This window comes from Somniosus microcephalus, chromosome 3 (genome assembly GCF_052327205.1).
Source record: "Somniosus microcephalus isolate GS21.2 chromosome 3, FLI_Smic_1.0, whole genome shotgun sequence".
Lineage (NCBI taxonomy): Eukaryota > Metazoa > Chordata > Chondrichthyes > Squaliformes > Somniosidae > Somniosus > Somniosus microcephalus.
The window spans coordinates 157,508,810-157,525,302 of record NC_140989.1 but is presented as its reverse complement, the minus strand read 5'-3'; the positions used below and the strand labels follow the sequence as shown (position 1 = coordinate 157,525,302).

General features: G+C 39.7%; 1 protein-coding gene across 1 annotated transcript in view; it reads left to right on the top strand.

Annotated features, from left to right (window-relative positions):
• Positions 1 to 489: 489 nt before the first annotated feature.
• ralgapa2 (Ral GTPase activating protein catalytic subunit alpha 2) overlaps positions 490 to 16,493 on the top strand; it is a 400,978-nt gene continuing 384,974 nt past the window's right edge. Inside the window, exons 1-4 of the mRNA XM_085977825.1 lie at positions 490 to 583; positions 856 to 1,049; positions 6,530 to 6,628; positions 7,468 to 7,623. Coding sequence (XP_085833951.1) covers positions 490 to 583; positions 856 to 1,049; positions 6,530 to 6,628; positions 7,468 to 7,623 — 543 coding nt within the window. The remainder of the gene's footprint in view (positions 584 to 855; positions 1,050 to 6,529; positions 6,629 to 7,467; positions 7,624 to 16,493) is intronic.

Below are 16,493 nucleotides of genomic sequence, written 5' to 3'. Positions count from 1 at the left end.
AAATTTAATTAACGATGCCTTCTCAGTTTACCATGCCTCTTTTATCAAAACCCAGTAGAATAAGCATTAAGTCACACTGACTCTGAATGACCTTATCCTCAGCAAGTTCACTTACCATTCCTTTCGTATTTTAATGATTTTTCTTTTTAAAGGGACACATTTTCTATTGTACTAATGCTGTACGTTATTTGAAATGTTCATTAGGATATAAAATTTAGAATCCAACATGGTATAAATCTGTCACAGTTCACATAGCTTTATTTTAACAATCCTTTCAGTTTTCAGTTTCGTTTCGCTTTTGTTTTGTGTAAGTTAATTAAATATATAACAATAACATCCTCTTCATAGTGGGTTTTTACAAGTTAATGTTACACAAAAAAACTGGGAACATCGACAACCACAAACCATAGCAATCTCCTCTGTTTCCTGAATGGGTAAGAGTCAGGAAGTGAAAGGAGCACCGCCCCATGTAATCCCAGATATGCTTACATGCAGTGGTGCGCTCCTGGGATCCGTGGGCCCCTGCGCTGCGCACAACTCCACAGCAAAATAATCCAAGTTCTCGAAGGGGGGTTCGCACCAGGTAAGTGCGGACTTCCTACGGATGTCGGCGGTGAACTCCTTCGCTACACCGCCGACCGTAAATTCAGGGCCATTGTCTTTGCTTGTTGTACTATGATTCCTCTGAATCACATTAACCTAGAAAAAATTGCTATAGTGTTCTGAATTGATGAAAAATTAATGTAAGCACTGGGGGCTTGCATGATTGTTGTGCAAAAACTGAAAAATATTTCATGGCCGAACAATTGAAGTAGCATAAACTATGTTCTGACATTTCTTTATTTTAATCTACAGACAGTAGTGAATACCTTTCAGATGAGTGCAGTATCATTGCTGGAGGAAACCTCACTGGTTGGCATGCTGATGCAGCTGCTGTGCTGTGGAGAAGGATTTTGGGGATTTTGGGAGATGTAAACTGCATACGTTGCCCTAAAATCCATGCCCTGGTCTTCGAATATCTATATGACCTCTGGCACAAATTAGCTAAGGTATACTGGTTGTGTAATATTAGTTTTTCTAAGTTTCTCTGTAATAAAGTAAGACAACCTGTAATAAAATAAGACAACCTGCGTATTTTGTAGCATGTGTATTTATATGTATCTCGCATCCAGAATTGGTAAAGAGGGAGTTGGGTAGCAGGGATAATGATAATGATCTCCTTAACATATAATCAAACACAATCTCGAAGCTTCACAAAATCCATCATGATCACTTAGTGTTTAATACAGTTTTTGACCAGCCACTTACCCAATCAAATATGTTTAAACATTAAATATAATGGGGCAGAATTTGCAGTCGGTATGACGGCGTACTCTTGGAGTACGCCGTCATACCACCTTTGAAATGGACATCAAGTTCGGGATTTCTGATCCTGAACTTGCAATCTGCCAAGTTATGACTTGACCGATCATCCACTCCGACATTGAAACCCTAGTTGCTGTCGCAAAGTTGGGCTAATTGCCCACCAACTGCCCAGCAATTACATATGAAAATTTTACAGCTGGCACAAACAGGCACACAGGGCCTGTTTGCACAGCGTAAGGAGATATCTTTTGGAAATTCAAGTATATATTAAAAGCTTAAACTACAAGCCAGTCTTTCAGACTTATCAGGTGGGTGGGGTTCTGAGTGAGGCTGCTATCTTTGAGATTCTGAGGCCGGAGAAGCATTTACATATTGACGTAAGAAAACTACTAAGCACTTGGTCTGAGTATAAAACAAGGCTTTAATCAACTGTTTCACAACCATGAGTTCTAGTTACATCACTAGTTCCTGGTTACAAAAACGTCCTGAGCAAGTTGGGCCCACGCCCGAGTACTTATACTTTTCTTGGATGGCGCCACCAGCTGGCTGCCCAGTGTTATCTCATGAGTCATTTCTACATGAATGGTAAGATTCATGACACATGACCCACAGGATTATTACAGTTATATTTATTGTCCATGAAAAATATGATTTTTTTTTTTTGTTCCCCAGATTTGGAAGTTGTTTCCCTAAGTTATTGTTGAAGAACTTTATTCGACAATAACTTAGGGAAACAACAATTTTTGAAGAAAGCAATATTCTCAGGTTTCTAAAATGTAATTTTGCTTGGAGGAAAAAAATGAAATGCACACATCCAGACCCCCAAATCACACATTTATGTATATTTTTGAAGTACTGAAGCTTAAATGGAGATAGCCAAAGACCTGATAGCTGTATGGCAAGGACTTCAGATGATAACGATTTCTAATAGCATTAATGAGAGACCTTTTTGCTGATTGGAGCACCGGCGCACGTGATCCCAGGTATGCTTACGCACATGGTGCACCCCTGGGATCCGAGGGCCACTACGCTGCCCTCTGCAGCGTCTGACAGCAACGTCTCGGAGGAGGGTTCCCAGCAGGTAAGTGCGCATTTGGTTAGGTTGCTGCCGGTGTAATCCGTAGTAACGCTGCTGACCACAAAATCCGGGCCAATGAAGTATTTAATAACTGCTATTTTGTAGCATTGTTATTTATATGTATTCATTGGAGTTTTGAGTTTAAAGATACTTTGGGCCAAATTTTGCTGTAGCAGGGCATCAGAACGGTATTTGCTGTTAGACCTGTCCTTGCACATTTAGGTTTTTTAATTTTTTGCGTGGCAAGTTGTTGAAAGTGCGAGCTGATAATGTCGCAGCGATAGAAACAGGGCATCTGGGACCTGAGTGAACAGCAACTGTGCATCTCCTTAACCAATCAGATTGAAGGACTGAGAAATAAACAGTGCAAGGACTAAGATGGAAGTGTAAATTAGGATGGTGAGTTCAGTGCCAAATCAGGTACAGAAGGAGAAATAGAGAGGGTAAGAAAGATTGAATTAAGAGGGAGGAAAAAAAGAAAGTAAAAGTTTTTAAAAAAAAGTAAAATTTTGTATTTAAAAAATCTCCAATAACAATTAAAACCTGAAGGAATGAGACTGCACACTTGGTAATAGTTAATTTTCAATGCCAGAGAGGTTGTTGGCAGTAATTAACACATCATATTGTTAAAAGGGTACTTAGACTTGAAATTACTTGACCTAACTTTCTGTGGTGAGTTTAGTTCGTATCTACTGCACAAATACAGCAACTTCACGCCATGCAATGCATTTCAATGGGGTACCACACAGTGTGATGCCGCTTTCGCAAAGCTAGCGGTGGAGCGCCGCAACGCGGACTGCAACCTTTGGATATCCGCCTTTAACCGCGTATCTGCCCCTCGCCTGAATTTGCTGTACCATTTGTGCAAACATAACGGCGAGTGCCATTAGCCTCACCGTTATTTTGAGAGCAAAATCTAAACCAATGTCATCCATTCGCTAATACAGATCTAGATTTAGATTTGAAAAAACTGCTTCTTGAATGCCATATACTTATGCAGTGGGTCTGGACTGATTTTTTTTGTATTTTCATATAATTTGTATTTGTTTGCATCCCTGTAAACTTCTGTGTATTGAATAGAGGAACAAAATAATAATTCTGTCAATAATTGTTTCTTCAGAAGTGAAATAAGACAAAAGCAAAATTCAAAAACACTTTGTGAAATGCTGGTCCGATTAACATTCTGATAGATGTAAACATGGAAGGTTTCATTGGACATGTGACTAATTGGAACAAGTCTTTTAAAAACTATTTTTGGTTCAGTGTCATGAACTTTAAAAAGTTGAATATCCAGTGGAGGCTAAGCCTTTGTGTAATAAATGGATATTTTCTTAGGAATTATTAAACACTCCTTAAGTTTAGTGACTAAACATATTTGAAAGGGTAAGTGGCTGATAAAAGAATCTGTGTGAAACATTAGCTGGTTGGGATGGATTTCACGAAGTTTTGAGATTGCATTTGACTGCGTGTTAAAGGGGTTATTTTCATTATGCCCTGATATTCAGCAACCTGATTATTTAGCTTTGTTTCAAAATTTAACTGTTTCAGGCTATGAATGATTGTTTTAGATCCTAGCTATTTAATAATCAGGTATTATAAGTAAAACCAGATAATAGAAATATCAGATGATATATCATGAATTAAATAATTTTACAGAATCATAAATTATACATAAGACTAAAATGTTGAAAGCATTATGTTCAAGAGACCAAATATTTGATAGTACAGTGGTCAATTCAGGCTGTGCCTTTGGATATTCTAGTAGTAGAAATTTATAAACCACTGTTAGCTGACAATTGCACTTCAGGTTGTTGAGGAATAGATTGCTTGGTTCAATCAGCTCTTGGGAAGGTGGTCTTCCCATATTGTAGTAGCATGCTTTCTCAAGTAAACCAAGGAGCAGTATTGGATATCTGTGGAGATATCTGCATTTCCTGTCCTCATTGTGGAGAGCAACTATTTTTGGGTGGAGAGAAGAATGCACCCAAGAATCTAAATTTATCTCCGACCCCCAATCTCCCCCAGCCACCGATCACTCCCTTCTCGAGGCCCACGATCTCAGCCACCTATCACTTACCAATGGGCTGCTGTGGCGCTAGCAGCGGCCCGAACTTCCACCACTTATCTGCGTGGCCTCGTCCCACAGCATCATCTCTGTGAATGAAAGTCTGAGGCCCAATATCATCTGACTCTACCATTCAAAAATGGGTGATCCCAAATTTCGAGGCCATAATCTTTTACAAATTGACATAGAAACTTAGGAGACCCTGCTAGAATCATAATTCATTGAAGATTCTTATCAGCATTTACATTTAAAATTAAATTATGAGTTCACTTCAATTGCATATAGAGTAACATCAATATAGGAAAACCCCTCAAAAGATCAACTTTTTTAAACAAAAGTTTAAATTAATTTTGATGCTGAAATTGCATTAACTGAAATTGGGCCATTTAAAATGTAGTTGAGAAACACTGACCATATTTAGTTGAGAAACACTGACAATAGATATCTTAATGTCTATGTAATATTATGAAACACAAATGAAGCATCACAATGATTTAAATTGTGATATGTCAATGGTGCAAAACATAAGTAGAGTTTATTAGTATAGTGACAATGTGTGCTGGTATTTTGATATTCCTTCTTGGATTCCATCACTCCCAAGGGGGAAATAAATCAGCGTAACCTTGTATTGTAAAAAGAAAATATGTCATAGCAATTGGGTTCGTATAAAATAAAAACGTTCTCTCACACATTTGACCCAAGTCTCCTGAGAGGACTTTGCAGAATATGTCAATTATGTAGTTGAGTACATTTGCTTGTAATGGTTTGCTTTGAGAAAAAAAGGCCATTGGGGATTTGAAGATGGGCATTGCTTAAGTCTTGAGACCTTTTAAGTGTTCTACTGAATGCATCTTAGAGGTTACAATCAGGTTATTTGTGCAATTTTCTCAAATTTTTGGCTGTTGTGAATTTGTGTAATATAAGATGTGTTTCAAAAACACATTTAAAATTTAAGAGGCAAGGGTAAACTTAAAACACTGCTCATTGTTTCACTAGAGACCAGGAAATGTTACATGTGAGAAATAGGGGTGCTCTGTAATGAAATACATAGAAACACATTTAAGTTACAATATGGAGCGCTCATTTAGCCCAACCAATCCATGTTGGTGTTTACCCTCCACACAAGCAAATAGTTCTAATCACATTTACCCATCTTGTTTCCCTATCCCTTCAAGCCCTATTCCTACCTCCACCTATCCAATCTAATCTTGAATGTTGACATAATTTCTGCCTCAATCACCTCAACCTGGAAGTGAATTCCACAGCCTCCCAAATCTCTGTCTAAAGAAGTTTCTCTTGCTCTCTGGTCTAAATTTCTTACGTTTAATTTTGTATATATGTCCCTCGTTTCTGACCTCTCAACTCCTGGAAACAGTCTGCTTCCACTCTGTCCGATCCTTTCATAATTTTAAACACTTCTATCATATCACCTTGTAATCTGCGTTGTTCTAATGGAAAAATTACCCAGTGTTTCAAGGCTTTCTTCATATTTGTATTTGTGGTGTTATTTAGCTAGCTTTCGAGCTTAAATTCTGCTTTTTGAATAATAGCAAGTGATTAATGGCATTTATTTATTGCTATGGTCTATTTTTGGTTTTATGCTCTGTTTATTCCAGCTCTCTCACTCATCCCCTCAAAAAAATCTTTGTGAAGATGTATTATATTTCATTTCTGTAGAGCAGCTTTTTAGTGTGGTACAACAACTGCAAAATACCCCAATTTAGGCGCCAGTGCTGTGAATTTCACCTGAATTTACTGTTTTGAAGTCAAAGGTCAAAAAATAAGAATTGGAGTAGGCCACAAAGCAATACAACTTCAATTATTAGATAGCTTTTCTCAATAGGAATTTTCACAGAACCAGAATTTAAGATTATACAGTATAATGTTTGTGCATATAGCGTGTTTTCAGTAATCAGAGGTGGCTTATTTAACAGTTGGACTATATTTTATTGTTTCTTGTGCCATTCAATCCTTTTCACAGGACTAATGAGATTGATCTTTGTGATTTTTTCTCTCTTTAGATTAGAGACAACCTGGGTATCAGTCTAGATAATCAGATTTCACCGCAATCTCCGATTCTGATTCCACCTCTTCGTATGTTTGTGTCCTGGTTATTTAAGGTAATCTAGTACAACTCTTATCATTTATATTTTTAAAAAAATGCAAATGCTGGAAATCTGAAACAAAAAAATAAAATGCTAGAAATAGATTAGCCAGCATCTGTAAAGAGAAAAAGACAGGTCAAAGTTTCAGGTGCAATCTTTCATCATAACTGTGAACTAAAAGTTAAGTGGGCATTTTAATAGGGTTGAGGGTGGAAGGGAGAAGTGAAGGGAAGATACTTCATTCATAGAAGGTATTTAATGGGCAGTTACATCAGTAGCTTGAGGGCTTGAAGACAATGACAACAGGATTACAGATTTTGATTTATTCAGATATATGGTGAATGAAGAACTATTTAATTATTTTGTATTATTTTCTAATTCCATTAAGTCATAAGAAAATGCCCTTTTCAGGCTGATACCTGTCATTGATCTAATATCAAGTTGGAAAATTCCCTTAATTTTACTTTTGTTTTTGCAATGTTCCATTTGGCTTAGGTGATAACTGATGCTATCTTATTATAATTTTAGTTCTGCAGAAAAATGAATACATTCCAAAGTATTTATATATACAAAAGCAAAATACTGCAGATGCTGGAAATCTGAAATAAAAACAGAAAATGCTGGAAACACTCAGCAGGTCAGGCAGCATTTGTGGAGAGAGACACAGAGTTAACGTTTCAGGTCGATGACCTTTCATCAGTTCTGATACAATTTACAGAAATGTAAAATAAAATGGGCATATGTCTGAAGTAGATGAAAGTGTACTACAGCTGTTTTGTAAATGTGACTAGAAATTCAGTCTAAGCTCATCAGAAACTCTGGCAGTTTAATAGTATTGCTGTAACTTTTTTTAGGCAACAACTCTACCCAATGAATACAAGGAGGGAAAACTACAGGCATACAAGCTAATCTGTGACATTATGACTAAGCGCCAAGATGTCTTGCCAAACTCTGATTTCTTAGTGCACTTTTATCATGTGATGCACAGAGGCGTCGTGTGTGAGGATCAGGTAATACAACCATTTCCTTGTTTGAGTTGTAATTTAAAAGTCAAAATGAAGTGTGCTGTTCTAAATTAAAGCAAGGGCGTTCTAAAGTAAATATAAATACAAATTCTTGGGGACAATACTGACTTAGAAAAACAATCTGCCAAATACCAAATGAGCTGAGTTCTCTTTTATGCATTGTACTCCAAAGATATCACTGGGGTAAAGTACCCATTTCAGTTGAGAAAATCTTGAGGATGTCTGTCCCGTTTAAGTATTTTTTTAAGACTTGAACCCTACGACCCTCTCTATGGATTCAGGTATGAGACTGTAATTTGAAATTCTATTTCCACATTTGCAAAGTTCAGAATATTATTCAGCATGCCAAACCTTAAAAGCCAAATATAGAGGATTGGCTCAAAACTCAAAGGTAGACGCTACAAAGTATTGCTTTATGATATACTTCCAGTATTTGGGGAAACCGAGGAGTTCATCAAAAGAATTGAGGTAAATGAGAGGCATCTTGACCTGGTGCTCATTCATGACCCGGAAAATATGCTATTGTGGGTTTTCTTTGGATGGATGAACTAAGATGGGCTACATGGCCTTCCTCAGCCATAATTATCTTGTGAATTCTAGCAAAGTCTCTGTGATGGTTGGTATACAGGACAACATTGGAAAAGCTTGTTTTCAGGTAATACAACATACCAGATGTTGACATGGCAGTCTTATTGGCAACTGCCAGTACAGGAAACTTTCTGGTATCCGGCACTGACGGGACCGAGCTGGTGCCGTACCATCAAAACTGCCATAGAAACCAGCGCTAATGTTAAAACATACGGAGCTTTTGAGCTCCGTGTGAATCAACAAACCCTGTTGCTACAGCTTCAAAACAGTTGGCTGCAGCTTAAAAGCGTCTCTGTAGCTAAGCAACAGCTTCAGCTAGACCTTGCAGAGCCTGACTGGGGAAAAAAAAAGCAACGAGAAGTAAAAAAACTTATAGGAAACGGCTCCTGAATTTTGCCGGTAGATAGAGCTTTCCGGACAGTTAACCTCCGGTTAAACGAAAGTTTCCTGTATATTGGTTCAGGACCTGACCAGAGTTTTTCCTCTATATCAGAACAAGTATTCAGGATGTAAGGGTAGCCTGAATTCCTGTGCAGCAGTCTTCAGTGAATTTCTGATTAATTCCTGCTAGTCAGTGCCATCTGAACCATTTGTTAGGATCAACTATATCGACTGTCTTTAGAGAAGACAGAGCCTTTAAGGCACCATTCCAGATGACAAGGACCTCAACCGCAACACTGTTTTAGTGACCTATGTGAAAGTTGAGTCCTTGCCATGGAGCATAAATGTTTTATGAGCCAAACTGCAAATAAACTTCCCTTAATCTCAGCTGGTCCTGGCTCATTTTAATATCTATCTTTTAACAAGAGCTGCTTGTTTAGTTTTATAAATATCCTGTTAAAATGCTTTGAATGTGTACCTTGCACAGAATATATTTGCTGTTTATCCTTGTGTTCAGCTGTCAAGTAAACAATGATACTATGTAGTTCATTTTGTGGACTGAGATGTGTACTGTTAGATTTCCTGAGGTCTAGGCTTGAGTCCTGCCCAGATAACCTCTGCCTTCTGCATAGATTAAGAATTCTTGTACTGTATTTGCAGGGATGTCCAGAATGACTCTGGTTGACTCATTTGTTTACCAGTCCAAAGACATTTTATAACAACAACTTGCATCTATTTAGTGCCTTTAACATCCGAAGCTGTTTGACAGAAACGCTATCAAACAAAATTTGACACCGAGCCACATACAACAACAACAACAACAACAACAAGAAGTATTTATATCGCACTTTTAACATAGTAAAACGTCCCAATGTGCTTCACAGGAGTGTTATAAGACAAAAAATTGACACCGAGCCACCTAAGAAATTAGGGCAGATGTGGTTTTAAGGAGCATCTTAAAGGAGAAGAGTGAGGTTTAGGGAGGAAATTTCAGAGCTTAGGGCCCAGGCTGCCTCAAATGGTGGAGCGATGAAAATCGGGGATGCGCAAATGGCCAGAATTGGAGTAGCATGGAGATCTCAGAGGGTTGTTGAGCTAGAGGAGGTTACAGAGAAGGGCGAGGTCATGGAGGGATTTGAAAACAAGGATGTGAATTTTACAATCAAGGCGTTGCCAGACCGGGAGCCGATGTAGGTCAGCGAGCACAGGGGTGATAGGTAAATGGGACTTGATACGAGTTAGGATATCGGCAGCAGAGTTTAGGATGAGCTCAAGTTTACGGAGGGTGCAAGGTGGAAGGCCTGCCAGGAGAGTGTTGGAATAGTCGATTCTAAAAGTAAGAGAGGCGTGGATGAGTGATTCAGCAGCAGATGGGCAGAGGCAAGTTACAGAGGTGCAAGTAGGCGGTCTTGATGATGGAGCGGGAATAGGGTCAGAAGCTTGGATCAGGGTTAAATGGGATGCTAAGGATGCAAACAGTCTGGTTCAGCCTTAAACAGTGGCCTGGGAGAAGGATGGAGTCGGTGGCTAGGGAACGGAGTTTGTGGCGGGTGGCAGGGATGGATGGAATGGAGGAAATTTCTGCTGAACCAATGCTGGCATCAAGTCCCGTTCACCCATCACCCCTGTGTTCGCTGACCTATATTGGCTCCCGGTTAAGCTATGCTTCGATTTCAAAATTCTCATCCTTGTTTTCAAATCCCTCCGTGGCCTCGTCCCTCCCTATCTCTCTAATCTCCTTCAGCCCCACAACCCCCCCGAGATATCTGCGCTCATCTAATTCTGCCCTCTTGAGCATCCCTGATTACAATCACTCAACCATTGGTGGCCGTGCCTTCTGTTGCCTAGGCCCTAAGCTCCTGGAATTCCCTGCCTAAACTTCTCCGCCTCGCTACCTCTCTTTCCTCCTTTAAGACGCTCCTTAAAACCTACCTCTTTGATCAAGCTTTTGGTCACCTGCCCTAATTTCTCCTCCTGTGGCTTGGTGTCAAATTTTTTGTCTTTTAATACTCCTGTGAAGCGCCTTGGAACGTTTTACTACATTAAAGGCGCTATATAAATACACGTTGTTGTTGACAAGCCCCATGACAAATCACACGCAATGAAGGGTTTGGGAGATGTGATGATGAGGTAGGTCTGGATATCGTTAGCGTACATGTGGAACTTGACGTCGTGTATATTGTGCAACTTCAAAACTTTTAATCACTCTTATATTGGTGCTTTTTCTTTACTTTGGATCATGTGCATACATTGCTGTCATAGAGATTAAGGAACCGAATTTAGCAATATAAATGTGGGCAACACTCTCCCACATTGTGAGCTAACGACCTCCAATGTAAATGTGTCTTCGGACAGGTAACCTTAGCGGCTAGGTGATGTCAAGCCACCATTACTGGAGGTGCATGAATGGGGGTCGAAGATATGTTTGGATGAGGGTTCTAGGCTTGCCACGTGTTCACAGTACTGGGCTTCATATTTGAACGGCTTATGTGGCTAGAGGGTGGAAATTTCATACTCTTGTGGGGTGTTGATGGCACACGTTTTCCTTTGCAATAAATTCATGAGCAATTATACCCCAGTTGGCAGGGTTGGCAAATTCATGTCACTTCATTTGGTACCCGGAAGTCTCATCCGAAAGACGGCACCTACGACAGTGCAGCACTCCCTTAGCACAGCACTGGAGTGTCAGCCTAGATTTTGTGCTCAAGTCTCTGGACTAGGACTTGAACCCACAAACTTCTGACGCAGAAGTGAGGGTGCTTCCAACTGATCCACGGCAGAGACCTCAATTAGTAAGATTAGCTGGATTAGCTCCATCTGATTCATTTTCAGAGGAAATATTGCAATACTCCCTATATTTCCATTCTCTATCTCAGCGTTTGGAGCTGGGGGGGCTGGACACTCGTGTCAAAAAACAGTGAGTTGCATGATTATGCAGACATGTAAACCCCAACTTCAACCCCCATACACACAAATGCAGAACAAGGACAATCAAATCAGACATGGTTTGCTATGAGTAGTATGCAAAGCAGGAATTTCATGACTTCTAAGTACCAAATGAAGTGACATGGGGAGAAAATTTTAGGCAAGGGCCTCTGGGTTCCTCTGGTATCAGTCACAAATCAGCTTAACATAGGTTTGGTCTCCAGTTTGACATTTGTTCTAGTGACCAGAGTGTCCAGGTTACGAACTTGTGCTCCTGATTTTATTGCTTCGGCTGCCAGAGTCGTCTTCACTGCCTCAAATAGGTCAATGAATTGCCTTGGCTGCAGAAGCAGCACTAACCCAGGTCTTTTCCAGTGGTTGAAATCACAGAATCGACCCACTAAAATGCTTGATGGAGAAGCAGAAAATTGTTGCTTGAGCCCGATGTCAGATTATAGCCACTCCAGCTAATCTTATTAATTAATAGGTCTGAAAGTCTTGTGACAGTAACTTTAATACTTTATTAAGAACAAATAGATTAGAAGATTTTCTGTGTTCTACTTTATCTTGTGTTGGTACATCATAGTACACATGCAAGTGATACATGGCCGCATACCTGCATGTCGCCAGCCCACTGGATGGAACCTTGGACGCCTTGAGCTTGATTCCAGTGTCTTCAGTTCCAGCTGACCACCTTACACCAGTATACTCTCATTTTTTATACCCACTTCTATAACACAGCTACTTTGGAAAAATGGTAGAAATCGATTTTGTCCAAATCTATAGTGTAGACAGTAGGCCTAATCCCTTATCTCTTTAAGGTTGCTCTGTTCAGCACTTTCCCACTACACTTCTGTATTCATGGTAACCTCACTTAACTATTTAAAACTTATGCACTTCTAAAATTATGTAATACAATTGTCATCTAAGGGTCTATTGTCTACAGGAATACAATTAATTCTACACCAGCTGTCTTATCTTGCTTAGACTGGTTATTCTGCAAAGCCATGTTTTTGACACATGTTGTACTGTCTATATTTGTTCAATCCATGATACTTTCTGCTCATGCCAAGTTATCCTAACTTAATCATTTTCTGTTAGTACCCCTAAAACCTGCTCTCTTTCTCCCCCTGCTCTCTCACAGGGGCTTCCTTATAAAGCCCTTTAGATGTATGTGCACTGTCTGAGCTTTGTTTTAGCATACGGCCCAGTTTATTGAGATGGTATGCATCTCTCCCAGACCATCTACAACGATGACCCAGGAGTCTCAACTCTAGTACAATTACAGGCGTTGCTAAATATCAGGGTAGTGTTCATCCGTAGTAAGGGAAGCTTCATGGTTCCCATCAAGTCACCCAAGGTAAGTAGTTAGTTTGCAAATGGCAGTTAGACTCTCCTGTCTCTGAGGAGGAGGAGGAGACAGGTGAAGACCTCCCATTTCAGAAGTTCAGTTTTTATGAGCTCCATGGTGTTCTGCAAACTGTCATTTTCCGAGTTGCAAGATTTTAATTTTTAAGAAGAAATCTAAATCAATTGGGAAACAGGGAATGTTCCAGATTCATCTGGCCTATCACCAGATATCCTGGGTGAATTTATGCACGAGCAATCCAACGAGATTGACTTGCCTATTTCTCAGATTCTTAAAATCGGCAAGAATTGGATCCTGGCTCACGCGGGCAGCACCAACCTATAGGTTAAATTGCTGAAACTGCAGAATTAAACCTTGAATGTTGCGGACACAACAGCCTGTACCCAGGACACTGTTCTGTCCAATAGTCTTAAGTTTTCTGCCAGACTTGCAGAAAAGGCTGATGGATTGGCTTTTTCCAGGTACAGGAAACTGTTTGGTATCCGGGACCGGCGTGTTGCTGGTTGATTAAAAATTCCGGATGACGGAGAGGGTTATCTACCGAGGCTATTTTTAACAAACAAAAATAAAAAAAATCAAGAAATGTGCAGTATACAGTAATTGGGTACTCACCTACAGAATGTTGTGTTAAATGGATGGTGGAAGATGCTTGATTAAGTACAATACTGCCAGTTGAGGGTAATCCATAACTCTTTAATGACTTCCGACAGCGCCAAGAAGCCAAGTAGTGGCAATTTGGAGAACTACCCCCACTGACTAACTCGGCCACCTCAAGAGACTCAGACTCGGGCTCGGCAACATTTCCGGTTATTGAGGTGTTGTTTTCAGAGTATGAATTTTGCCGGTTAATAGAGAATTCTGGATATTTATGTGCCATTTAAACAAGAGTTTCTTGTAGTAGCTATTTGAAGATCAAGTACTTAAAAAAAAAACACATTAATTAATGAAGTTTGTGAGCCATTCCAAATATGCCCTGAAGAGGGCAGTCTTGCAAAGCACAGAGATCAATGACATTCTCATCAGCTAAGCAGCAATCAGCTTTTTGAAATAAGGAGTGATTCACCCCAGCAGTCTAGAATGGCCAGCATGATTCCATTTTTTTTTAAGAAGTCCATTACATCCACCTCCTCTTCCACCATTCACTGTATGCACTTGACTGCTAATAGCTGCTTTAATGAGAATCTCATTTAATGACTTCAGAGAATGTGTTAGTAGATTGTGTTTGATAAGGGAAGGGGTTGTTTGCTTCCCATGCCTCCACCCTCACACAATAAATTCAGGGCAATCTTGAGGCAATCAAAATGTGCAGACAAAGTTTAGAAACTGTTACTTGCAAGATACAGAAAAGATTCCACCAGGCAAGGAAACACTCAATTTCTGACTGACCCTGAACTCCTTTATCCTGACATTAAAGTCTAAAGTAGTCACACTCCGCCACAGATCATACAGGCAGTTCAACCAAGAGACCAGCTAGCCTGAGAAATGTATACTGCCATTCTGAAATTGTGAAACCCATAGAAAGTACCATAGATCAATATCAGCAGAGTGCACTACAGGTGCAACGTACCACCATTGCCCTAACAGGACCCTGTCAATAGTCACAGTACTTCTAAGGAAGTACTTATCTACATGTTTATCTATATCTGGATGAACTGGTTGATACAGATGTCCTTCAAAGAGGCAAAGTCCAGGAATTCTTACCATGTGGCATTTGTGATCAATAGAGAAATCCCATTTGTGTCCAATACAGGGTTATTCAAAGAGAGAAATGTCGGCAGATTCACCACCAAATGAAATATAACCTAGATCAGATTCCCATTATCTGTGGTCTGATTATGTCAGTCGTTTTCATGGTGCTGTTTGTTATGTGTTATTTGTGTGGCTGCTACAGCTGAATCTCCTTGCTCATTGATCTTCTGCTCTGAGAAAGAGTTATGGATCAAAGAGCACCTTCAGTGGTGGTTATAAGGTGTTAAATGAGCTGTCCTTCCACCACCACCTCTAGCATTAGTGGCCATCACCATTGCAGGGTGGCGAAGCCATCTGGAGGGAGTCTGGGTAGGAGGATATGGAATTCCTCATGAAGTACCTGGCATTTAAACAGGCTCCAGTAGTGTGGCTAACCATGAACTGATTTAAAAGGTTGAGTGATTTGTTTGACCTCCTAGACAAGAGAAATACCATGAATGAATGGTTTGTGGAATAGATCAGACTATATCTTTAATATATAAGTACATTGGTTCCATGTCCGTTATATCCAGATGATGATCATGGATGACAACTTGAGGTTCAACCTTCAATCTTTGATATTTATGCATTCACCTACTGTGCACAGTAAGACCGTAGCTAATTTCCTCACACAATCGCTGGAGGGATGAGCAATGCTCTAAACAAAATCATTTTACTAGAAACCAGCTAACATTTTGCTACAGTTTTTGTAACTGCATATGGCTTTTTAAACTATTGAGGTATTACTATGTGCTGGAAGAATGTGAGTTATTACTTCCATACCTCATATCTGCGATTATCCTTGATCACAAAACATTTTGGCCCGCTGTATGTTCCACAGTTTGCCTGGTAACAAGAGCTCATGTTACAAAGATATCCTGCAATGTGAAGAGCATGTATATGAGGAATAGGTAAGAGCCAAGGATGGAACCTTGGGACCTGCTGGAGTTGACTGTGCAACCACGGGAGATGTACTTATTACATTAGGGCAGCCATGATCCTATTGAATGGCGGAGCAGGCCCGAGGGGCCGTATGGCCTACTCCTGCTCCTATTTCTTATGTTATGTAACAATCTACATTTGTACCAGTTGCCTTCTTCCTGTGATATTTCTGTAGTCTTAAGAGCACAGAACTTTTGTTCTCTAGACTACTTAGTCATCTCAGTCTATCCTTTTCCTGGAACCATCAATATATTTCTTATATAAATGAGTTCATCAACACAGGAGTGTTCCAAATATTTACTGTTCTTTGAGGGGTGGGGATGGAATTTAATCTTTAGTGCTTCTAAGAGTGTTTTTTGGTGCTTTAGTTCTGTGCTTATTGTGTCATTATCGCACTGCTGTTTGTGCGCAAACTGGCTGCCGCGTTTCGCACATTACAGCAGTAACTACACTTCTGAGGTTGTGAAAGGGGCTATATAAATGCAAGTTTTTCTTTTTTAGAAACTGCAAAGGAAAGCTCAGTTTGAAAGTCTCATACTGTTGTGTTCGTGGAGAAGGGACAAACGGTTAAGATATTGAGCTGTTGCTTTAATTTCTAACTCGTTGTATCGGCTAATAAATCTGATGGACTATTAGCAATCAGTGTTTTCTTTTCTGAAAAATAAGAGATAAATGAAGTGAATTAATGCATGTTTGTACCACAACAACCCACATCTGCAGATGCACCCTCTCTCTCATGTTTTATTAATTTTGACCTCCAGGTGGCGCACATAGCCACACGTCTAGCCTTTTACTTCTGGTGTACAAAATTGTTTTGCAATTTGAGAATATATAACATTTTGTCAAAGGTTTTATTAGAATAACTTCTCATTGTTTCATATTTTAGTAATATACGTCAGATAAAACAATCACCAGGAAATAT